Source organism: Symphalangus syndactylus, chromosome 22, assembly GCF_028878055.3.
Source record: "Symphalangus syndactylus isolate Jambi chromosome 22, NHGRI_mSymSyn1-v2.1_pri, whole genome shotgun sequence".
Lineage (NCBI taxonomy): Eukaryota > Metazoa > Chordata > Mammalia > Primates > Hylobatidae > Symphalangus > Symphalangus syndactylus.
Genome location: NC_072444.2, coordinates 65,990,845 through 66,015,733, shown reverse-complemented (window position 1 = coordinate 66,015,733; position 24,889 = coordinate 65,990,845). Strand labels below are relative to the sequence as shown.

Genomic DNA, 24,889 nt, shown 5'->3' with positions numbered 1-24,889 from the left:
GACCATTTATTTTTTGTCTTTCCAGAATTACTTGTTTCCTTTTTACAGTTCTTTATCATTAGAGATGTGGTACAGCAGAAATACGGACTTTGAAGAAACAGATTTTCCTTCATTTTAATGCACTTCTCTTTAGTTAGGAATCCAGAGCAGTTCTTTCAATTGTCACTAATCATTATAAAACTCCTTCCATTACTCCTTCCAAAAGGAAAATTCCTTCCTTCCTTCCTTCCTTCCTTCCTTCCTTCCTTCCTTCCTTCCGTTCCTTCCTTTCTTTCTTTCTCTTTCTCTCTCTTTCTCCCTTCCTTCCTCCTTCCCTCCTTTCTTTCTTTCTCTTTCTTTCTTTCTTTCTTTCTTTCTTTCTTTCTTTCTTTCTTTCTTTCTTTCTTTCTCTTTCTCTTTCTTTTTTTCTTTCTCTCTCTCTCTCTCTCTTTCTTTCTTTCAGATGGAGTCTCACTCTGTCACCCAGGCTGGAGTGCAATGGCACAATATCAGCTCACTTCCACCTCCACCTCCCAGTTTCAAGCAATTCTCCTGCCTCAACCTCCCAAGTAGCTGGGACTACAGGCACACACCACTGCGCCTGGCTAATTTTTGCATTTTTAGTAGAGACAGGGTCTCACCATGTTGGCCAGGCTGGTCTCTAACTCCTGGCCTCAGGCGATCCACCTACCAAGGCCTCTCAAAGTGCTGGGATTACAGGCATGAGTCACAGTGCCCAGCCTATTACAAGAAGTTTCTAATTAGCAAAAATCTGTTCAAAAGATATGGATTAATTGATTTGAATTACCTATCTCTCTCCTGGACTACTGTAATAGATTCCTAACTGGGTTCTGTGAACTTCTGCTTCACCTCCAAAATTAATTATTCATATAATAAAATGATTTGCTACTAAAACATAAAACAAATCATGTTGTTCTTTTGCTTCAAATCTCCCAATAACTCTCAACTACCTTGAAAATAAAATCTAAACTCTCCAGGATCTCTAAGGGCCTAATGGCCTGGTATCATTTCCCTTTCCAGTGTCTGATCTTCCACTGCTCTTGTTTCGTCATCAATGCCAGCACACTTGTGTCCTTGTCCTTCTTCAACTGTGTTACTTTTTTATCTGCCTGTAATGCTTTTTCCTGTGATATTCACATTAATGTAGCCTCCTTATCACTTGAGTCTCAGCTAAAATGTCAATATTCAGAGTGACCTTCCCAATCCATTCTATTTCATGGTATATACCCTCTACATCATGAAGCTATTTTCCAGTGTTATTTATGCATACCTACTCTATCACTATATAATTTCCCAGTTTTATTTTCTTTATAGCACTGCCATTTGAAATTAGTTCATTTATGTATATTTATCCCATGATTTCTCCAGAATGATATAAGCATTATGACAGCACAGAACTTGTTGGATTTGTTTATGTTATTTACTCAGTACCGGTCATTGCCTAGAACATATAGGTTCTCAATAAATATTTGTGGAAAAAAGGGGAAGAAGGAAGGAAGGAGGGAAGGATGGAAAAAAGGAAAAGGAAAGAGAGAATAAACTTGTCTTGCTAATTGAAATCACTAAAATGAGTGCTCCACTCTTGAGTGTTTACATTTCATGTTTCAAAACTGCTAACCTGAAAATAAAGCCTGTAGTTTCTACACAGTTTTCAGCCTATTCAGTAAGTAAACAATCAGTAAATATTGTTGATTGGCTAATGAAATAGCTTTGAGATGCACTAGTCACAGTAAGATAATGCTAATGATTTTGTGGACTGAATTAGCTTGAAAATAACACGAGGAAATACTATACAGAATATTCCATCTGGCTTCTTCTAACTTCCTCCAAAGGTAGTTTCATATCAGGCATATTCAAATTATGATGTATTGATGAATTAATGGGTGCCCTCACCCTCCCTTATTAGAAATTGGTAAATTAAGCATGAAATTTCTTTTCCGAAACCACACTGGGCAAAAGACTGCACTAGCTAAGCAGGTTGCAGTTGTTTCTCTTTACACATAACTTCATGTTATAATTTCAATAATTTCCCAGAGATAGTGTGGTTAATTATTATTATTATTTTTTTGAAACGGTGTCTCGCTCTGTCGCCCAGGCTGGAGTCCAGTGGCGCAATCTCAGCTCACTGCTAGCTCCGCCTCCCGGGTTCACGCCATTCTCCTGCCTCAGCCTCTCCGAGTAGCTGAGACTACAGGTGCCCGTCACCACGCCCGGCTAATTTTTTTGTATTTTTAGTAGAGACGGGGTTTCACCGTGGTCTCGACCTCCTGACCTCGTGATCCGCCCGCCTCGGCCTCCCAAAGTGCTGGGATTATAAGTGTGAGCCACCACACCCGGCCTCGGTGTGGTTGATTATTTAGAAAACACGTATCTACAAAATATCAACAACAGCAAAACACTCTTTTATTTCTTAGTTTACTTCTTTGAATTACTGACTTGATTTATAAAGTCCCATTTGAAATAAGGCAATCCTTGAGAAAAATTAGGTCACGTTATGTTTTCCTTTTTGCCACCACCCAGAGTTCCGATTTAGATTATTGATGAACTACAGAAGTAGAAGGCTTGTTATTTGCTGTTTCTATTGATCCACACAATATTGCTACACAGAGAGTGTAATGTAATAAACCCTATAAAGGAAGCACGTCCTCTTTTTCTACATAGGTAAGTTATCTTAAAATAATAGAATGCAACCAGAAAAAGATGGAACATGATAATGTCCTACTACATCTAGGAAATTTGATGACTCTAGACTTGATAATGGAACACATAAATCTCTTCACCTCTAGGTCTTTTGCTTGATGACATTTTGAGCTTACAAAATTTGAAAAATACACAGTTACCATGGGAATGTTGTTGTGGTTTATAGTTTAAGGAAAATGAGTTGCTAGAATGAGCATAAGTCTATAACATACACTGGCGAGTTCTAAAGGTCACATGGATATTTGAACCAATGTATTTGTACAATTTAAGAGAAAAACTGCCTGTTTGGCTTTAGTTTTCTCATATTTATGGCAACTGAACCAGAGGATACTTTTGGCTTCAGTTATATGTAATTCCAGTTAGTGCAATCAGGTTTAAAATTTTTATGGCAGTTTTATTATACAGTAACGTGGCTGTATCTGACAAGTGCTAGAAAAAAGTTACAAATTAAGCCAGGTTCATTTTAAGTCTCTGCCAGTCCTTCTTTCAGTTGCCTGGCTGCTGAGATTGGCCTCTATTTTCTCTTCTTTTCCTTACGATTCTACCCTACTGGACCCCAGAACCTAACTTTCCCTCCGTGACAAGCCAGAGTTCCAGGGCTCTCAGCAGTTGGGTATTGTAGAAAACAAGGGAAGGCCCGAATGGCCTAGCCCAAGACAGCGGATATGTGGAAAAGATCTCCAGGCTTTAGAAAGAAAGGACACTATAAAAATATCAAGCCAAAGTGATGCAATGGAAAGCTAAAACTAGACCAAGAAGATGATTCTGCAAAGACAGTACAAGATGATAGATGAATTAAAAGTTTCTGAGAAACAGCCCTTTATGTGACGGCAGAGAGAGGCAGAGTTAATCGGCTGGGAAGCCGCCTCTAAAGGTGCTGAATTAGTGCAACATAGAACAATATCATGATCTCTTCCTTACTATTCACCCCAAAGCTTGCCAGTGGGGTCTTATTTTCAAGACAATGGATAGCAATTAGGTAAATTAATCCAAGTTAATTGATTATTCCTCCTTTGTAATATAATACCTGAACCCTAGTAAAATTCATAAGCCTTAAGAGCATCTTTAAGAAATAACTGTATTGAAGGGAGGAGATTTTAGACACTACAGCAGATGGGGGAAGAGATTAATGTTATACAGGAGGCCTTTTCATTCCTATTAATTCACGTAATGCAGACAAATTTTCTCCGTTCTACACTTAGTAAGATTGACTCTGACTAATGAAATAAAGAATAAATTGTTTCAGAGTTGGGAGGACCTTCGGTGGTAATCTAGTACAATTTAATGCTTGATACTATGTGTTTTTTATCTTCAAAAAAGTAATTTCCAAAAGAAAAGTCTGAAACATATTTTTTAAAGTAATTTTAACTTAAATATGCATAGTTGAATAGTTTTTATATAGGAGACATACAAGACTATAAGTTTTTATGAGACAGCATTTGTTACTTTATAATATAATACACATTAAAAGCTAGTAATTAATGTTTATTTATTTATTTATTTTCTTTAAGAGATGTAGTCTCACACTATTGCTCAGGCTGGAGGGCAGTGGCGTGACCATAGCTCACTGCAGCCTCAAACTTCTGGGCTTAAGCCGTTTTCCTACCTCAGCCTTTGAGTAGCTGAGACCGCAGGCACGAACCACCATGACCAGCTAATTTTTAAATTTTTTGTATACACAGGATCTCTCTATGTTGCCCAGGCTGGTCTTGAACTCCTGGCCTCAAACAGTCCTCCTGTCATGCCCTACCAAAGTGCTGAGATTACAGGTGTGAGCCACCACACCTACACAAAAGCTAGTTATTTTTCTAATTAAACATTAGAAATTGTCACATGAAAAAAAAATAAATAAATAAAAATAAAAAATAACCACGTATAGGTACCCAGTAAAACTTCTTGCATATTTTGATATATTTTTTGAGAGTAGAGTTGTAGTAATGATTTGTCAAATATGAAAATAAAAACATTTTTAAAATTTGACTTTCTTTTAATTGATTTTATTGAATCAAAAATATGTATTTATTGAATCAAAAATATGTATTGAATGTGAAAACTTGGGGCTGAAAGCAGGCTCATGTAGAACCTGTGACAGTAAAAGTAATAGTAAATGGTGTTTAACTTACGAACTGTTGGCAGTTTTACTCCTAATAAATTCAGACTCATTGGACTGTACTTTTCAGTGTCCTAACCACTCACTGAAGGCAGGCACTTACCCCAGCATGCAAATTCTCCTGAACCTCTAGGGCTCTACTGATTGTGCTGAAGCAATAGTAAAATAAAGAACACTAATTTTATGATCATCACTCTATAGTCAGTGCATCGAATGGTGCCCTGGGAGAGTGTACCTCTTTGCCATGGAGTAATTGGAGCAGTGAGAGTAGAGAGCCTATTAAAAAAACTTCAGGATTCTATTACAGCTTATATCTGCAGTTCATTGATTTAGAGAAACAAACAAACAAACAAACAAACAGAAGACTATTGAGGCAATGAAACTCTTAGTTGTAAGAATAGAAATCATAGTCCCTGTATAACTGAAGGAAGCATATTTCTAGATGGCGTTGGGGAGGGAACGTTTTCATATCATTTGCTGTTTCCTCTGCTATGATTCTTAAAAAGAAAAAAGAGAGAGAGAAAATAAACAAAATATAACTTCCTATGGCTCTTACTTTAAAACTCTAGGGGCGATTTAACATCTACTAACATAAGTTCAAAATTTTCTTTTGGGAGGTGGAGAATTTACCCATGGTTTGCTGCCAGGGCTGATTCTGCATGTGGGAGAATTGGCAGGTGTCTGTGTAGTGGGGGAAGAATTCTCTGCCACATAGTATCGCCTTCTTATCAGCCACTTAGTAATGCCTGAAATTCAGCTATTAAAATACTATTCCCTTGCCTTTTATTAAAGCATCTCATATTAAGATCTATTCTTAGGAAGGGTAACATACTAAGTCTTAATAATTTTAACAACGTATGAGTCTAGTGGATAAGATCTGTTTCAGTATACCATTGGCTAAGAATGGCTTCTTGTAGAATGACCGAGGTATGAAGATTCACCATTTAGGGTTTTTTCTTAAATTATGTTTTAGATAGTCTAAAGTTCTAATTCCTGAATAAGTTATTATTTCATTGAGCCGTAACTGCAAATAGCACTTGATGACATGATAGTGCATGAGACCTATTGGCTAGGAGTGAGCCTAGTCTCCAGCACCAGCATAGTAATGACAGATTTATTGTTCTTTACTGTCACATATGCGTGCATGAAATTAGGGACACTGTGGTAAAGAGAAAGTAGCAAAAGAGTAGCTCAATGCCTGAAGCAGAGTGTGTGCTTGACAAATGTTTGCTGGATGCTTTAGGAATTTCTAGAACATTCAGGACATGAAATGAGGGTACTGGGATGTTGAGGATCAATAAAATGGGAGTCAGAAGATTGCAAGAGATTCAGAGGAGAATAGAATATTTGGCCAGTTTTGTCCTGTTACTCAGGGCTAACTGTAGCTTTGGTATAGTATTGGGATCAAACAGTAGTTTGAGAAGCACTGTATAATCTACATAAGTGTGTCCTCTCCACCAAGGACCACTCCCCTTTCAAATAAACATACAATCCTAGTAAAAACTGTGTGCTTGCTGTGAAAATACAGCTGGAGAACAAGCTTCCCTATCTGCAATCACTGGATAGTGAATAAGCCTCTGTACTACAGAAATTCTAAAGCTTCCCAGCCTGCCTTTGGAATCCCGGACCGGTAGCCTGGCCATTAAAATGTTTCTTTATTTTATGGAGTATTTTTACTCTACATCTTTTCTGGCCGATCATTCAGTTAGAAATCACATTTCATGGCAGGACGGGGCAAAGATTTCTGATGGGATTTTTATTATCCAAATGATACAACACACTTTTCTTCCCTCTCCAAACACTGTTAATGAGTATGTCGGTGCTGGGGTACAAAATCTCCTCATGAATATTCTATGTTGGTTTTGGTTTTTGTTTTTATGCTAGGGGATATCATCTTCACAGTCTAGCACCTTTCTTGACATTTTAAATCTTTTTTCCAGAAACGAAGTTGCAAGGTTGATAGCAGAGACGTAACCATGGTGTTTTATGCGTCATGACACCTTTCATTTACCCTTAGTCTAAGAAAATATCAGACATGGAAAAAAAGCATGTCTTCCATTTTCTTCATAACATATTTTTATTGCAATCTGGGTGAGAACTTCTGTGTTTGAGTATAAAAAATTACATGGCCATATTTATGGGCTCTAGGTGTGACAGTCAATAAACTTTGCTTTTATAAATGGCACAACAGAGAGGCAGAAATTTCTATCATACTTTTTTTTATAATTTTCTGTAGACTAGCTATCAAATCATTGATTAAATCCTCAATTTAGAATGTGAGAGAAATTATATCATCCTCTACAATTAACTCTCTTTTTCTATCTTAAAATTGGATATTTTAATGAAAATAAAAAGAAAGGAAACACATTTAAATTTATAAAAATTACAAATGGTTAAATAAATGAGGCAAGAATGTACATAGGTATATAATTTTTCTGTTGCTTTGCTTGGGAAAAATATAAAAGTATATCACTATTGAAATTCTTGGAGGGAAAAAACCTTAAAATCTGAGTAGACAGAATAATTTTGACATTTTTATAAGAAAAAAATTGATTTTTCAGAGTCTTCAAGGCATCCTCTGTATCAATTGCAATCAACAGGGATTGAAAAAAAAAATCTGGGGTAATAAAAGCAGTTAGAGAACGCCCTTTGGGCACTCCTTCCCCTGGAGAACATAATTGCTTTTGACAGAGATAACTAATATTCTACATATTTCCCCTAATCAGGCTGCCTAAAGTCATTTTAGTCTTGAGAATAGAAAACCTATTGCATTGATTTCATTTTTAAACGTGTGTGTTTCTTTTAGGACTCACACAGCCTCTGTCTATGCCTCCCACGAAAGATAATCCCGACCAAATTATTAAATTGTATCTTAGTACTCTTTGGATGTTTAGAACATCAAGTTACAAAGAACATAACTGATAAAGTAGCTAGAAGTTTGGTACATCAGCATGATTGAGTACTTAGAGTGCTTGATCTCTCTTTATAATAGCAAAGTAGAAATTTGTGATCTTACTTATAAATTTTATATTTAAATCCTTGTCAGACAACAGTGAAATGTATTAAATGGCCTTTACTTTTTCCCATCACTAGATAATGAGTTTCATACATCTACCTCCCTTCTCCTTATTGTGAGGTGACAATCTTATTTCATATTTCCTTGAGAAAATAGAAGCAATTAAAAGAGAATTTTCTCACCCAAACTCCGTTAACTCTACTAGTCTATTTGAATCTAGAACTAATCACTCCATCTTCCTCTTATTTGAATTAGAAAACAAACTGGCTTTTCTCCTATCAAAGGCCAATCCTGTAAATATACACGAATCCTATCTTCTCTCACCGGTTCAAGGATTAGACTCATATACTTGTCTTCTTTATTTCTTGAATCACTGATATTTTCTTTTCTCTTAGGTCATTCCCACCAGCATACAAGCATGTTGTAAAGATGATGCAAAACAACTTCTTTTAAACCTATATTCCTGTCCAGCTACTTCTCCATTTTTCTTTTCCCTGCATAGAAAAACTCATGGAGCGTTGCTCCTTTCCACTTTCCTTTGCTCTGCTCTTGAATCCCCTTCAATGAATCTTACATTATTCTTATCAGTCACATCTATTGCCAAGGTCTTCAGTGACCTCCCACTACCTAATTAGTTAACTATGGGTCTTGAGAACACAACTGACAACACTGACAACTGTCTCCTTGAAGACTTTACCTTTTAAAGCAGCACAATCTTGAAATTTTGCTTTTGCCTTACTGGGCATTTTCTTCTCAGTTTACTTTGCTTCATTATCTTCATTTTGCCAATATTCTTGGCATGATTCAGCGTTCAGTCCTTTAGACATCTTTTTATTGACCATAAAAACTTACCCTCTGCCATGGCTTTAAAAAATATCAAGAGACTGAGACTCCCCAGTTTTTATCACCAGTTATGACGACTCTGTTGAACTCTAGACTCACAGATCCAATTATATATTCAATATCTCCATTTGGATATTTAACAGAAATATCAAACTCTATGAACTTTTGATTTTCACTCCTAATAGTGCTCTTTCTTCAGTTTTCCATCTTATATGATATTAACTTGATTCACATTTTCAGTTTGGTTTGGTTGACTTTCATCTACAATTTATTATATATTGTGCAGTGAAGGATGAATCCAATGTTTTGGCTTAAACAATTAGGTAAATTTGGAAACCTTACCAAGATGAAAAACTTCCTAGGATGTTTCATCCTGCGTCAGTGCTAGTTCTAATAATCATGTAATAATCTAAAATTCAAATGAATTATATTCTGAAATTTTGAGATTTACTTATAAGCCTTCAATGGTTATCAATTACATATCTTTCATTATTTTTTCTGATTAAAATAACTGCATTATTTATTTCATTGTACTTATTGAAATACATTATTATTTTACAATGTATTAATTCAGTAAAGTCTCTTTAAAAAGCATTGAGAAGTTCACATTCAAACAGTCCCCCATATTTCATTCATGTATTAAACACTTGCCACGTGCTAAGTAAGGCTTTCAGATAATAGAGGAAATACCTCCTTGGTTTGGTTGGACCAGCTGTCTGCAAAACAGGGAAATTGTGAGAGCCGCCAATTTGCAAAATGAAAAGATATGTTTGTGCTGGGGAGGGCACGATGCTATTGTCTTTTTTTCACTTATATGATATTAACTTGATTCACATTTTCAGTTTGGTTTGGTTGACTTTCATCTACAATTTATTATATATTTGAATACTGTAATACTTTCTCTTTCTTATTTTTTCTCCACACCATGATTCTGTATCTCTCCTTTTTAAACTACATAATTTAATATTACCTACTTAACTTTTTCTGGGGTTTTTTGCATAATTTTAGACGTTTTTTAGAAAATTAGCCCTTTTGGCTAGGCACAGTGGCTCATGCCTGTAATCCCAGCACTTGAGGAGGCAGAGGCTGGCAGATCACCTGAGGTCAGGAGTTGAAGACCAGCCTGGCCAACATGGTGAAATCCAGTCTCTACTAAAAATACAAAAATTAGTCGGGCATGGTGGTGCATGCCTGTAGTCCCAGCTACTCAGGAGACTGAGGCAGGAGAAACGCTTGAGCCCGGGAGGCAGAAGTTGCAGTGAGCTGAGGTCACGCCACTGCACTCCAGCCTGTATGACAGGGCAAGACTCTGTCTCAAAAAAAAAAAAAAAAAAAAAATTGCCCTTTTACAGATTTTCTGCATTTTGTTTCATATATTAGTAATTCACTTCTTACGTAAGTTTTAACAATTTTGACTAGAAGTTCTTAGTCTTCTCATTTCTAACTGCATACCTATTTTCCTTATTTTTCCAGCCTTTATATAATTTGTATATGATAAGAGTAAATCTGAAAGAAAAATCCTCTTTCAATCTTTGAAGTTCATTACTGGCTTAAAACCGATTCTTCGTGTTGTATAGATTACAACTTTCTGTTTTCTCACAATATTAGTCTGACTCTCCATTTTATACACTTTATATGCAAGTCATTATGCAGCTTTTTATGCAGTTAAAACTGGGATTTTTTTCATCTTTGACTTCAGAAATATTGATGTGCACATACTGGGAACTTCATTTAGTGGAGATAATTGCTTACAAATACAATTACAGGTTTAATTAAGGAAAATTAGCACATAGAACAACTAGATGATATACATTTATATATACATTTATTATATACATATATTTGTTAGTTACATAATTATTTGTAAGTATATGAATTCATTACTTCAATCACTTAGAAGGAAACTAGCCAAATTAATATTCTTATAAGTGAATACAAGAACTGGAGGTTTAAATGAAACCTTAAAAATGACAAGTTTTTATACACCCTGAAAACATTTATTTAGCACAAACTATATGTCAAAATCATATTATTATAAGTAAATAAATCCACTTTTAGTATATTTTTGACCGTGAGAGGATAAGGATAGGCTTGCAAGGAAATAGTTATAATGGCTTTGAATTTAAATAGGTATTTTTATGAACCTGGTCAAATAAGCATTTCCAAGTTTCTCTTTTCAATTCACAATTTTAGAATCAGTCTTCAAAGGTTGTGACACTAATGAATACAACATATATTACTGGAAAAATCAAATCATTTTTGATCATACAGAGCACAAATACAATTCTCACAGGAGAGAGAAATATTTTTAGGTCTGTCAACATACAAGGAGTGGTTAGGAGTATGAGGAGAATTTTTCTCCTCTATCATGAATCAGTTGACAGCCTGCTGTAGGTGTTTACCCAACCAAAGTCTTGGTTCTCTAAGTTAAAATGTCAACTGAGTGCCTGTTTGTGCTTCAGTATCTTCTATGTGGAAGGTTAATGTTCATTACCTCTCCCTAAGTGTTGATGCAGGTATCCCTTTGACTAAAGTCATCTAATGTACTTTTCAAGTGTTCTTTTGGGAAAACTGTCCATTGACTAAGGATGACAACTCATAAGATCATCACATCTATTCTGGTCAGTCTTATATCCACATTACCCAAGCTGGTGCTCTCCAATTGGCATGTGGTAACAATGAACAACAGACATTAGATGTGGTGCAGGTAGAGATAGATTACATTTTTGCCAGGGCTCTGCCAGTTTCAACTTGAAATACACTGAAAGAATTGGATCCTTAGACCTTGAAGATTTTTGTGGGTTCTTGTGTTTCAGTGGCTTCCTTCCTCCATATTTGACCTCCTGTCTAAAGAGGTAAACCACAGGTAATAATTAGCAGAGGTCTATGAAGACTACTTCAGTAAGGCATTCACAACTTATGTTGTAGGTATCCTTCCTCCAGTATGTCCTTTGATCTTTTAAAGTCACCATTATTAAATCAAACCCTGTTAGATTATGAAGCACCTGACTTTAGAATTAGTGGTTGATATGTTTTTCACTAAAACAATTAACTGATTCACTCAACAAGCAGCCACAAAAACCAAATAAGTTGGCTAATTCTGTCAAGTAAGCATTGCCTGTGTTAACCATGAATCCATTTGCATCTCAGTTTCTCAGGGGAATCTCAGTGCTCCTTTATATTCTGGCCTTTCTTCAAAGAATGTTTATGACCTACGTTAAGTTTACTGACTAGTAGCTAGCCAAAAAATGGCTAAGTCTGGACTTTGCATAAAACTTTTCAGCAAGGGATGCTTTCAATAGTGGGTCATTTTGAGTGAAAGTAGTTTCACTAAAGGTCATTTCAGTTGTCAAATGAAGACACTAAGGACTGAAATTGTCGGCCTATCTTTGTTTACCTGATAACACACCCATCTAAGATTTTACTATCACCTGAGAAATCTATGATCCAACAGGTTTCAAGAGTCCCAAGGTCAGCAGTAAAATGACAAGAGTAGGAGCAGAGGGGAGACTAAGTCTAGATCCCCAAATTAAGGAATGGCAAGGGCAGGTGAAACACAGTTCAAGATAGATTTAAGAGATTAGGAGAGAAGCTGACTAGCTAACCAGGCTCAGATGTGGTCAATTGACAAGGTTATGTTAAGCAGAGATGATTCACAATTCTACTGATGCTTCTGAGAGAACTTTCTGTTTGTGGAAATGATCTTAGCATTTTTAAGAATATTTTTGTTGTGGGTTTATACTCAGGCAGTCCAGGATAAGTCTATTTTCTCCATTGGGAGGAAACTGTTGTGCTACTTAGTTTTATCATCTCATTGAGGCTTTTTTTTGGTTTATTTTTGTTTGTTTTATTGTTTTGTTGTTATTATGTATAAAAAATGTTTAATGTTTTGTTAAAGGCAGACAGGAATCCTATGACTCGAGAGAATTTCTTGGGGGAGGAGAGGTTTATGGCAGATACATTTCACAACAATAATGTAACTTAAGCATACCCTGTATGGCAGGTGCACACGATAGCCATAACAATTTAAGAAAGGAAGGTTGCCACGTGGAGGTTGTGGGTGGTGGGGCGGGGCGGGGCGGGGCGGGGCGGGGCGGGGCGAATGTGCTAAGGGGAACGTGCTATATAAGCTGCATGCTTTTCACAAGTGGTAGTGGTTCTCCAGTCTGCAGCCATTGGGCCGTCTCTGTGTGTAAGTTTCCCTAAATAAAACCCTGTATCTTTTTGTTGCTACCTCTGGCTCTCTTCTTTGGCCTCTTGAAACTGGCACCACCCCTATTGAAATTAATAGGGGTCTGGCATGATGGGGATAAAAATTCCAATGCATGAATTATAGGATTGTTTTAAGCCTGTGAGGGGAGGCCCCAAATCATATTCACTGGAGGGCTCTTCTATCTGAGACAAACACAAGTGCCTGATATCCTGGCCCATGCCAGAAACAAAAGAAAGGCCACTAAATAATACTGCTTCAAAACTTGAGACTTAGTTACTTCCATTAGTTATAGTATATGCTCTGGTTTTTATCATACCTTTACAGTGCTCAGCTTCAGTTTCTCACAGAATGGTCAAATGATATTTATGAAATTTTCTGAATAGCTAGTCATAATCTGAATTCCCTTCATAGGTTAAATAAATTATTTTTGTTGCATTTCATGAAATGTTTCTAAAGAAGTCTTCTGTGTGAGATTTCCATGTGTCCTTTTTATTTATTCAGAAAATTGGTATTGAATGATCCCTAAGTTCTAGGCTTTTTCTCTAGATGCTAGAGATAAAACAGAAATAAATAATCAGAAAAATATATAAAACATACTATGTTTGGTGAATAAGAAAGAAATAGAACTATGAAGGTGTATAGAAAGTATAGGGGCTTAAAATTTTTAGAAGATAAAGTGCCAAGAGACTCCTCACCAGTAAAATGACATTTGCATAATGACCTAAAAGAGGTGAGCAAGTAAGCCATTCTGGTAATTGATAAATGATTATTCCAGGAAGTGGGAAGCCCCTCTGAGGTGGCAGCTTGCCTGGTTTGTTCAAGGAACAGTAAGAAGTGCAGTGTGTCTGGAGTGAGACGAACAAGAGTAAGAGTAGTAAGGAGATGAAGGAAATGAGGTTAAAGAGGTAATGAATATACAGATCAGGTAGAGTTTAATAGATCGTTATAAGGGCTTTGAATTTTGCTCTGGGTGAAATAGGAGCCCTTTGAGGGACTGAGTGAAGAACTGACCTTATCTGCCTTAGCATTGTAATGGTATAACTCTGGCTGTTGTGTTGGGATATTGTAAAGATGAGAAGGGCATAGATAGAAAAAGGGAAACCAGGCAGAAAACTTTGAAATAATCTAGATGAGTGATGATGGCAGGACAGTAGCAGTCATTACTGAGAAGTGGTATGATGTCTGATAGATTTGACCTCATGGTCAAAGGGATTTATTGATGCATTAGATGCAGATGAATTAAAGATTTCCACATATTTCCTATTTCTTAATTAGCAGAAAATTTACTCTGAATATGATTGTATAGCTAAACTCTATCAACTCTGATTTTCTATCAGATTTTACTGTTACATTTAAATATGCTATTGAAACTCTGGGAAATTAGTAAATGTTCATCAAAAACTCAGTCCTAATACCAGCAAAGCTGCATTGTTCAAAAAAGTGGTATTGAAGTTTATTTTATACCCAGAATCGTATTTTCCTGCCTGTAGAAGGTGGATGTGGAAGGAACTGGCTCAGTAATCACTGTCTAGTCACTAAAAGAATGTGTGATTGTTTGGCTCTTGGGGTTGGTCAAGGAGCCGATGAGGCCGAAGTCACAGGTGCACTCTTTGTATAAGCTTATGAGCTTTGCGTTTTCTGCTCCAGAGAATCTATTTCTGATCTTATGTATTCAACTCAAATAAACATTACCTTGCTCATGAGGGTAACCTGCAAAACTGTATGGAGAGGTCAGTCTAGATCCATCATCATTTCTAGAAAAACAATTCACACCACTTCCTTTACTTACTAGCAATAAAAGTAAATGACATGTCCTCACACTAAGACAACGCATTATGACTAAGGAAATAAGGAATACAAATGCTCTGCAGAATGTTTTATTTTTTTCAGAGAAGTACACTAAAATAGTGAAGTATGCATATGACTTATAAAAAGTATTTTTATAAGAAAATTTTTGTTATGAATTTATTAAAAGTATAGAAAATAGCTTTCAATAACTAATGCAAAACTGTAAAGTAATCATGACTCTTATTGAATTTACTTCTCTTTTTCTATTTCATTCCAGAACCTACAGATAGACCACCTATACTATTAATCGCAAATTTTGAAACAATTGAGGTTTTCTATCTTAATGGAAGTAAAATGGCAACTCTAAGCTCAGTCAATGGAAATGAAATTCATACTCTGGATTTTATTTATAATGAAGATATGATCTGTTGGATTGAATCAAGAGAGTCTTCAAATCAACTCAAATGTATTCAGATAACAAAAGCAGGAGGATTAACAGATGAATGGACAATCAATATTCTTCAATCCTTCCACAGTAAGTGTTTCAATTAAATATTATATGCCACCCTTTACGGATTTCATTTACAGACCCGTAGGCTGGATTCTCAAATATCTAGCATAGCTCATGGCTGTTGGAAAACTGTATGTGCAAATACGATGAACTTGAATTACTGTATTCACTACATGTTTTGCATATACAAACACATACATATACACTTTATTTAGGTAAGTCGTAAATTGCAGAGTTAATTGTAATTATTTCTTTAAGGCTTTTTACAGTGACACCTAACTGGGAACTGATTTTTTTTTTTTCCACTGAGTGGTAATTCACAATGTGATAGTGAAGGTGGGATTTAAAAAAAACAGACAGAGTTGATAATTATAAGTGCATTGACTGTAGCTAAAAATACCTTAAATAATTAGGTTTATGCTAATTGGGAGTAACTACCTGTGTTAACTCTCTTTAAAGCAAATTAATTTTTATACATCCTCTTCCAAAAAACTTGTGATTTGTGATTCACTTTGACTTCTCATGTCAGAAACTTGACAGACTGTCCTTCTCTTCCTGCATATTACCATAAACTGAAATCTCATTGTCACACACACACAAACGCACACACACAGACACTCATACAAACACACACCCAGAGATGCACACATATTCTCTCTCTCCTTCTGTCTCCCTGCTTCCACATGGGAGTACAAAAATTGCTTTGAGTATGCTTGGGGAAACCATAAGCATGAGAATTTTAACCTGTATCCATTTAATTTATGATTTACAGAAAGTGTTTCTTACAAATTCGGCTAAAATAAAAATCTGTAGAAAAATTAAGAGAAGCCGGGTGCGGTGGCTCCCAGCACTTTGGGAGGCCGAGGTGGATGGATCATCTGAGGTTAGGAGTTCAAGACCAGCCTGGCCAAACCCCATCTCTACTAAAAATAAAAATAGCCAGGTGTGCTGGTGCACGCCTTTAATCCCAGCTACTTAGGAGGCTGAGACAGGGGAATCACTTGAACCCAGGAGGTGGAGGTTGCAGTGAGCCGAGATTGTGACATTGCACTCCAACCTGGGTGACAAGAGAAAAACTCTGTCTTAGAAAGAGAAAAGAAATGAAGAGACATGTGTACAGTCAAGCGGAAAAGAAGAATGCTGTTGATAGAATAAATGTGATTTTCAAATTTAGAATATTTGATCGTGTTTCAATAATTAAAGCTTTTCGTATACATGAACTGGTTATTAATCCTTATATAAAGAAATAATACTATGTAATGTTTGATCATTGTAATTAGATTAAATGAGTCAAAGGCAAATTGTGAAAAATAGAACATACTGGTATAATTTTATATACTTAAATGAACAAAGTGTTTAACAAATATTGTCGAACATTTTGAAGATCCTCCTAATGAAACAATTGATAAAGTTATTTATTGTGAAAATAGACCAAAAATTATAATGAAAGCAGTGGATATTTCAAGAATTCTACGGAGAAATGGTCATTCATATTAAATAATAATAAAGGATGGCACAAGGCAGATAATCCTTATTATGTAATTTATGTGATTTATTATGTAAGTAATAAGGATTATCTGCCTTCTGATGTAAGTATTTCAGACTTTGGCTTAGGCAGCTGCTGGAAACTGAACACAAGGCCCCAGTCCTTGCTACATTAGTGATTACCTCAACTAATCCAAATGTATTTTCCCCAGCAAATGGAATACTGAATAGTCAAATAGCTAAAATATTCACTAAGTTGCCCAGTAGAATTATTTTCTGAGTGTACTTAAGAACTTTTTTTCTACACTTAATATGCCCTAATAATGGTAGTCTTCTCTTCTTTAATATGTTTTAAAAACAGCTATTTGTTAAAATAAATTTAAGGAAGGTCAAGCAATTGCATATTGACTCTTGGTAGAAAATAAGTATAACTTAGATTAAATTTGATTTATTAAGCAATTCAGCAAACCTAGAAACAGATATTTTGTTGTTGTTAGGGAATTCACTGAAATGCCGAATAGAATATCCATTTTGAATAATAAAAAATAAGTTCACTGGAAATATTTTAATCTGAGTAAATAATTTGTGATGAGGTTAGGTTTAAGCATGCAATTACATAGTCACTTTAGAAAAAAGTGATTAAATATGTGGAAGTAATTTAATGACGGGAGTGGGGCAGGGGTGTGAGCAGGGCTGGGCTCCTCTGTCATTGCTTGTAAGCCATGCATTTTATCAACATGTCACAGAAGAGCTGCCATTGAATACGATGGGCTCTGTGTTCACTATGACAGTTTGTGAGATGATAATGAAGTTTGAATATTCTTTGCATCTATAATTACATAAAATCTTTGTCATACTATATAAGCAAAAATAACGAACTGATGGAAGTCAGCCTGAATACCTGTCACTATCCACTGTTTCAGAGATTCTCTTTAGTTCCTCCCACCCCCATTATATTTAGGTGCTTTTCTCTTATCTTACCTGAAGAGAACATGCTTTTTTGAGAAAATATAAACATTTTAGTTTTCAAAGGATTGCTATGAGAAGAAAAACATTGCAGGTCAAACTGACTTGCAGTTAACACTTCCATAATAATATAGTAGTAAACATTTTATTGCAATATTTTTTAAAAAATTGCACGTCTCATCTCACTGGATACCCACTGCATCTCTGTGTAGCAAGCAGGAGAGATATGCCCTTCCTGTTTTATAATAGATGGCATTTTTACTCAAAGTTCAGATGTATTAGGCAAAGCTAGATAGCTAAAAAGAATGCAGAAGTGGGACATCTAAGCCCTGTTTTTTTTTCTTTTACCCTAGAAAAGCAAATCTACCTTAAATGATATATTTTAACTTTGTTGAATATGCTGAAAGACTATCTGCAACAGGGAGATATTATTCTTTTGTTTTTATGGGAAAATTGAGACTCTGAGCAGGTAGATAATTGTACACAGCATAATTAGGTAGGTTTGCATTTGGGTCAGACTTTATAGCTTTTTCTAAATACCATGCTGCCCGTAGGTCTCAACTTTTTCATGTTAGCAAAGCAAAAATGATTAGGTCTACTAATGTTAGTAATGTTGGCTTACAGAGACCGGTCTTCTAAGTGGGAGAGAGTTATACGAATCTTGGAAGGGAGGTGGAAAAAGTGGGTTGTAGAAGTTTATAGCATAGAAAAGTCCTACCTGATGATTCTGATGTAGCCTCCTTAAAAGTCCTACATTTAACATTGTACATCATTCCTAAGCAATATTGTGAGAGAATCAAGATGAATGATAATAATATGCTCAATAAATTGTATTAATGAACCTTGGGGGAAATGATAGAAATTAAATTTCTTATTGAATTTTATTCTTTTTTATAACGATAACTGATATTTATTATTTAGCATTTTAGCCTGAAAGTTGCAGACTTTGGGGATGATTTTGGAGTTAGGTGTTTTCTAAACAAAACTTGTTTTTTTAAAAAAGTATTCATCCAAAGCACATTTGTAGCAGCTGATTGTTTCCCAAAATTTTTCTTGTAGTGTACTGTGGTAGGGACACAGATACCCAAAATAACAAAAATTATGGGATTTACAAAAGTGGTAAATTCCATCTGTTTCCTCGGGACAAAATGCATAGAGATGATTGAGCTAAGAATATTTTCTGAGTTAATTTCTTATTAAGGAAAATTATTCAGAACCATATTGTCATCCCCCAGCTGGACAGTAAACACTTCCATTGTCTTTCTATGGGTGAATTCTTCAATACTCTGAAAAATTCAAGGATCGCTTTTAAGATTCTAACATGGATTTAGCCAGCTTCTCTTGAGCCACTCACGGGCCCCACTCCAATCCAGTAGAGTATACCTAGCTAAAAATAAAATAGTTGCTTATTCTTCCAGGACTTAGCTTCTGAATTAACCCCATTCACAGACTTTCATCTTTTTCCTTAGCTTGTTTTAATGTCAACTTTAAATTATGTTCTATTTGAACCTCTAGCTAGAGCTACTAAATGAAGTCCTTATTGGATAATTTTTGAATTCTGACAATTTTTTATCTTTTATTTTTAATTTAATTTCAAGTTCTGGGATACATGTGCAGGATGTGCAGGTTTGTTACATAGGAAAACGTGTACTATGGTGGTTTGCTGCACCCATCAACCCATCATCTAAGTATTAAGCCCAGCATTCATTCACTATGTCTCCTGGTGCCCTCCCTTCCGCATCCCACCCCCACGACAGTCCCAGTGTGTGTTGTTCCCCTCCTTGTATCCATGTGTTCTCATTGTTCAGCTCCCACTTGAAAGTGAGAACATGGTTCTCTTGGTTTTCGGTTCCTATGTTAGTTTGCTAAGGATAATGGCTTCCAGCTCCATCCATGTCTCTGCAAAGAAAATAATCTCAGTCCTTTTTATGGTTGCATAGTATTCCATGGTGTATATGTACCATTTTATCTAGTCTATCGTTGATGGGTATTTGGGTTGACTCCATGCCTTTGCTATTGTGAATAGTGCTGAAATGAACATACACATGCATACATCTTTACAATAGAATGATTTATATTTTGGGGGGTATATACCCAGTAATGGGATTGCCGGGTCAAATGGTATTTCTGGTTCTAGGTCTTTGAGGAATTGCCACTCTGTCTTTCACAATGGTTGAACTAATTCACATTCCCACTAACATGTAAAAGCATTCTTATCTCTTGGCAGCCTCGCCAGCCTTTGTTGTTTCTTGACTTTTGATAATCACTATTCTGACTGGCGTGAGATGGTATCTCACCACAGTTTTGATTTGGGTTTCTCTAATCAGTGATGTTGAGCTATTTTCCACATGTTTGTTGGCCATATAAATGTCATCTTTTGAGGTATCTGTTCATGTCCTTTGCCCACTTTTTAATGTTTTTGTGTGTGTGTGTGTGTGTCGATTTGTTTAAGTTCCTTGTAGATTGCAAAAATTGTCTTCCATTCTGTAGGATGTCTGTTTGCTCTAATGATAGTTTCTTTTGCTGTGCAGAAGCTGTTTAGTTTAATTAGATCTCATTTGTCAATTTTTGCTTTTGTTGCAATTGTTTTCAGCAATTTTGTCAGGAAATCTTTGCCTGTGCCTATCTCCTGAGTGGTATTGTCTGGATTTTCTTCCAGGGTTTTTATAGTTTTGAGTTTTACATTTAAATCTTTAATCCATCTTGAGTTAATTTTTGTATAAGGTGTAAGGAAGGAGTCCAGTTTTAATTTTCTGCATATGGCTAGCCAGTTTGCCCAGCACCATTTATTAAATAGGGAATCATTTCTCCATTGCTTGTTTCTGTCAGGTTTGTCAAAGATCTAATGGTTGTAGATGTGTGGTCTTATTTCTGAGTTCTCTATTCTGTTCCGCTGGTCTGTGTCTGTTTTTGTACCAGTACCATGTACCAGTTTTGGTTACTATAGCCTTGTAGTATAGTTTGAAGTCAGGTTGTGTGATGCCTCCAGCTTTGTTCTTTTTCTTAGGATTGGCTTAGTTATACAGGCTCTTTTTTGATGTCATATGAATTTTAAGTTAGTTTTTTCTAATTCACTGAAGAATATCAATGGTAGTTTAATGGGAATAGCATGGAATCTATAAACTGCTTTGGGCAGTATGGCCATTTTCATAATATTGATTCTTCCTATCCATGAACACAAAATGTTTTTCTGTTTATGTCCTCTCTTTCTTGCTTTGATCAGTTGTTTGCAGTTCTCCTTGAAGAGGTCCTTAACTTCCCTTGTTAGCTGTATTCGTAGGCATTTTATTCTTTCTGTAGCAATTGTGAATGGGAGTTGATTCATGACTTGGCTCTCTGCTTGCATATTGTTGGTGTATAGGAAACTAGTGATTTTTGCACATGGATTTTGTATCCTGAGACTTTGCTGGAGTTGCTTATCAGCTTTACAAGCTTTTGGGATGAGACAATGGGGTTTTCTAGATATAGGATCATGTCATCTGCAAACAAAGACAATTCAATTTCCTCTCTTCCTATTTGAATCTCCTTTATTTCTTTCTCTTGCCTGATTGCCCTGGCCAGAACTTGTAATTCTAAGTCGAATAGTAGTGGTGAGAGAGGGCATCCTTGTCTTGTGCTGGTTTTCAAGGGGAATGCTTCCAGCTTTTGAACATTCAGTTTGATATTGGCTGTGGGTTTGTCACATATGGCTCATTATTTTGAGGTATGTTCCTTCAATTCCTAGTTTATTCAGAGTTTTTAACATGAAGGAATGTTGAATTTTATCAAAGGCCTTTTCTGTATCTATTGAGATAATCATGTGGTTTTTGCCTTCAGTTCTGTTTATGTGATGAATTATGTTCATTGATTTAGATATGTTGTACCAGCCTTGCATTCCAGGAATGAAGCCAACTTGATTGTGGTAGATAAACTTTTGGATGTGCTGCTGGATTTGGTTTGCCAGTATTTTATTGAGGATTTGTTTGCATTGATGTTATCAGGGATATTGGACTAAAGTTTTCTTTTTTTGTAATAGCTCTGTCAGGTTTTGGTATCTGGATAATTCTAGCCACATAAAATGAGTTAGGAAGGAGTCCCTCCTTTTCAGTTGCTTGGAATAATTTCAGAAGAAATGGTACCAGTTCCTCTTTGCACCTCTGGTAGAATTCAGCTGTAAATCCATCTGGTCCTGGGGTTTTTTGGTTGGTAGGCTATTTATTACTGCCTCAGTTTCAGAATTCATTATTCAGGAATTCAACTTCTTTCTGGTTCAGTCTTGGGTGGGTGTATGTGTCCAGGAATTTATCCATTTCTTCTAGATTTTCTAGTTTATTTGCATAGAGGTGTTGATACTATTCTCTGATGGTTGTTTATATTTCTATAAGATCAGTGGTTATATCTCCTTTATCATTTTGTATTATCTATTTGAATATTCTCTTTTCTTCCTTATTAGTGTAGTTAGCTATCTATTTTATTAATTTTTTTCCCCCAAGGGTTTTTCATGTCCATTTCCTTCAGTTCCACTCTGATCTGGGTTATTTCTTGTCTTTTGCTAGCTTTGGGGTTTGTTTGTTCTTGATTCTGTAGTTCTTCTAATTGTGATGTTAGGGTGTCTGTTTGAGATCTTTCTAGCTTTTTGATATGGGCATTTAGTGCTATAAATTTCCCTCTTAACACTGCTTTAGCTGCATCCCAGAGATTCTGGTATGTTGTCTCTTTGTTTTCATTGGTTTCAAAGAAGTTCTTGATTTCTGCCTTAATCTCATTATTTACCCAGGAGTCATTCAGGAGCAGGTTGTTCAATTTCTATGTAGTTGTGTGATTTTCAGTGAGTTTCTTAATCTTGCCTTCTAATTTGATTGTGCTATGGTCTGAGATACAGTTTGTAATGATTTCAGTTATTTTGCATTAGTTGAGGAGTGTTTTACTCCCAATTATATGATCAAGTGCCATGCGGTGCTGAGAAGAATGTATATTCTGATGTTTTGAGTTGGAGAGTTCTGTAGATATCTATCAAGTACACTTGATCCAAAGCTGAGTTCAAGCCATGAATATCTTTGTTTTATCTCAATCTGTCTAATATTTTTGTTTTATCTCACTCTAATATTGACAGTGAGGTGTTAAAGTCTCCCACTATCATTGTGTGGGAGTCTAAGACTCTTTGTAGGTCTGTAAGAACTTGTTTTATGAAACTGGGTGCTCCTGTATTGGATGCATATATATTTCAGATATCTCTTCCTGTTGAATTGAACCCTTTCCCATTATGTAATGCCCTTTGGTATTTTTTTTTTTTAATCTTTGTTGGCTTAAAGTCTGTTTTGTCAGAAACTAGGATTGCAACCCTTGCTTTTTTCTGCTTTCCATTTGCTTGGTAAATTTTCCTCCATCCCTTTATTTTGAGCCTATGTGTGGCTTTGCATGTGAGATGGGTCTCTTGAATACAGCACATCAATGGGTCTTTTCTTTTTATCCAGGTTGCCATTCTGTATCTTTTAATTGGGGCATTTGGCCCATTTACTTTTAAGGATATGTGTGAATTTGATTCTGTCATCATGATGCTAACTGGTTATTCTGCAGACTTGTTAATGTAGTTGCTTCCTAGTGTCACTGGTCTGTGTACTTTTTAGTGGCTGGTAATGAGCTTTTCTTTCCATGTTTAGTGCTTCCTTCAGGAGGTCTTCAAGGCAGGCCTGGTGGTAATGAATTCCCGCAGCATTAGCTTGTCCAAAAAGGATTTTGTTTCCCCTTTCCTTGTGAAGCTTAGTATGGCTGATAATCAAATTTTTGGTTGGAAATTCTTTTTTTTTTTTTTTTTTTTGAGAATGTTAAATATTGGCCCCCAATCTCTTCCAGCTTGTAGGGTTTCCACTGAGAAGTCTGCTGTTAGTCCAATGAGCTTCCCTTTATAGGTGAGCTGGCCTTTCTCTCTGGCTGTTAACATTTTTTCTTTTTCTTTTTTTTTTTTTTTACAACCTTGGAGAATCTGATTATGTGTCTTGGAGCTGAACTTCTCATGGAGTATCTTACTGGGATTCTCTGCATTTGAATGTTGGCCTATCTTACTAGGTTTGGGAAGTTCTCCTGGATATCATGAAGTATGTTTTCCAACTTAGTTCCATTCTCCCTGTCTCTTTCAGGTACCGCATCAGTCGTAGGTCCTGTCTTTTTACATAACCCCATAGATCCCATGTTTTGTTTGTTCCTTTTTATTATTTTTTCTCTCACCTTGTCTGCCTGTCTTATTTCATCAATATATTCTTCATGCTCTGATATCCTTTCCTCCACCTTGGTCTATTTGGCTGTTGATATTTGTGGTTGCATTGTGAAGTTCTCATGTTGTGTTTTTCAGCTCCTTCAGGTCATTTATGTTCCTGTCTAAACTGGTTATTCTGGTTAACAGCTCCTGTAATGTTTTATGATGGTTCTTAGCTTCTTGCATTGGTTTAGAACATACTTCTTTAGCTCAGTGAAGTTCATTATTACACACCTTCTGAAGCCTAATTCTGTCAGGTCATTCATCTCGGCCCAAGCCTAGTTCAGTGTCTTGCTGGAGAGGTATTGTGATCATTTGGAGACGTGGCACTCTGGCTTTTTGAGTTTTCAGCATTTTTGCATTGATTCTTTCTCATCTTTGTGGCTTTTTCTACCTTCGATATTTTGAGGCTGCTGATGGGGTTTTTGTGGGGTCTTTTTTGTTGATGCTGTTGTTGCTTTCTGTTTGTTTTTCTTTTAGCAATCAGGCCTATCTTCCTTAGGGCTACTGGGGCTTACTGGGGGACAACTGCAGACCTAATTCCCCTGGGTCCCTCCTGCAACTGGAGGTATCACCAGTGGAGGCTACAGAACAGCAAAGATGGCTGCCTGTTCCTTCCTCAGGGAGCTCCATCTCAGAGGGGCACCAAGCTAATGCCAGCCAAAACACTCCGGTATGAGGTGTCTCGTGGCCCTTGTTGGGATGTCTCACCCAGTCAGGTGGGATGTGATCAGAAGCCTGTGTAACAAAGCAGCTTGGCTGCCCGTTGGCTGAGCAGGTTTGGCTGCACTGGGGAGAATCCCCCTCATCTGGACTGCCAGCAGACAGGAAAGACTAGGTCCACTAAATTCAAGACCATGGTCACACCTTCCCCCAGGGTCTCCTTCCCAGAAATATCAGAGTTCTATCCATAAACCCCTGGCTATAGTTGCAGCGATTCCTGCAGGGAGGCCCTGCCCAAAGAGAAAGGATGGATCTGGTCCCACCTAAAGGAGCAATCTTGCCATGATCTGCCACAGCTGCTG

At 36.4% G+C, this 24,889-nt stretch overlaps 1 protein-coding gene across 2 annotated transcripts in view; it reads left to right on the top strand.

Annotated features, from left to right (window-relative positions):
• The window catches only part of LRP1B (LDL receptor related protein 1B), a 1,943,477-nt gene that overhangs the window by 909,256 nt on the left and 1,009,332 nt on the right, over nucleotides 1–24,889 (top strand). For both annotated transcript variants that reach the window (XM_055261032.2, XM_063631317.1), the window contains exon 6: nucleotides 14,948–15,205. In XM_055261032.2, the coding sequence (XP_055117007.1) occupies nucleotides 14,948–15,205 (258 nt within the window). The remainder of the gene's footprint in view (nucleotides 1–14,947; nucleotides 15,206–24,889) is intronic.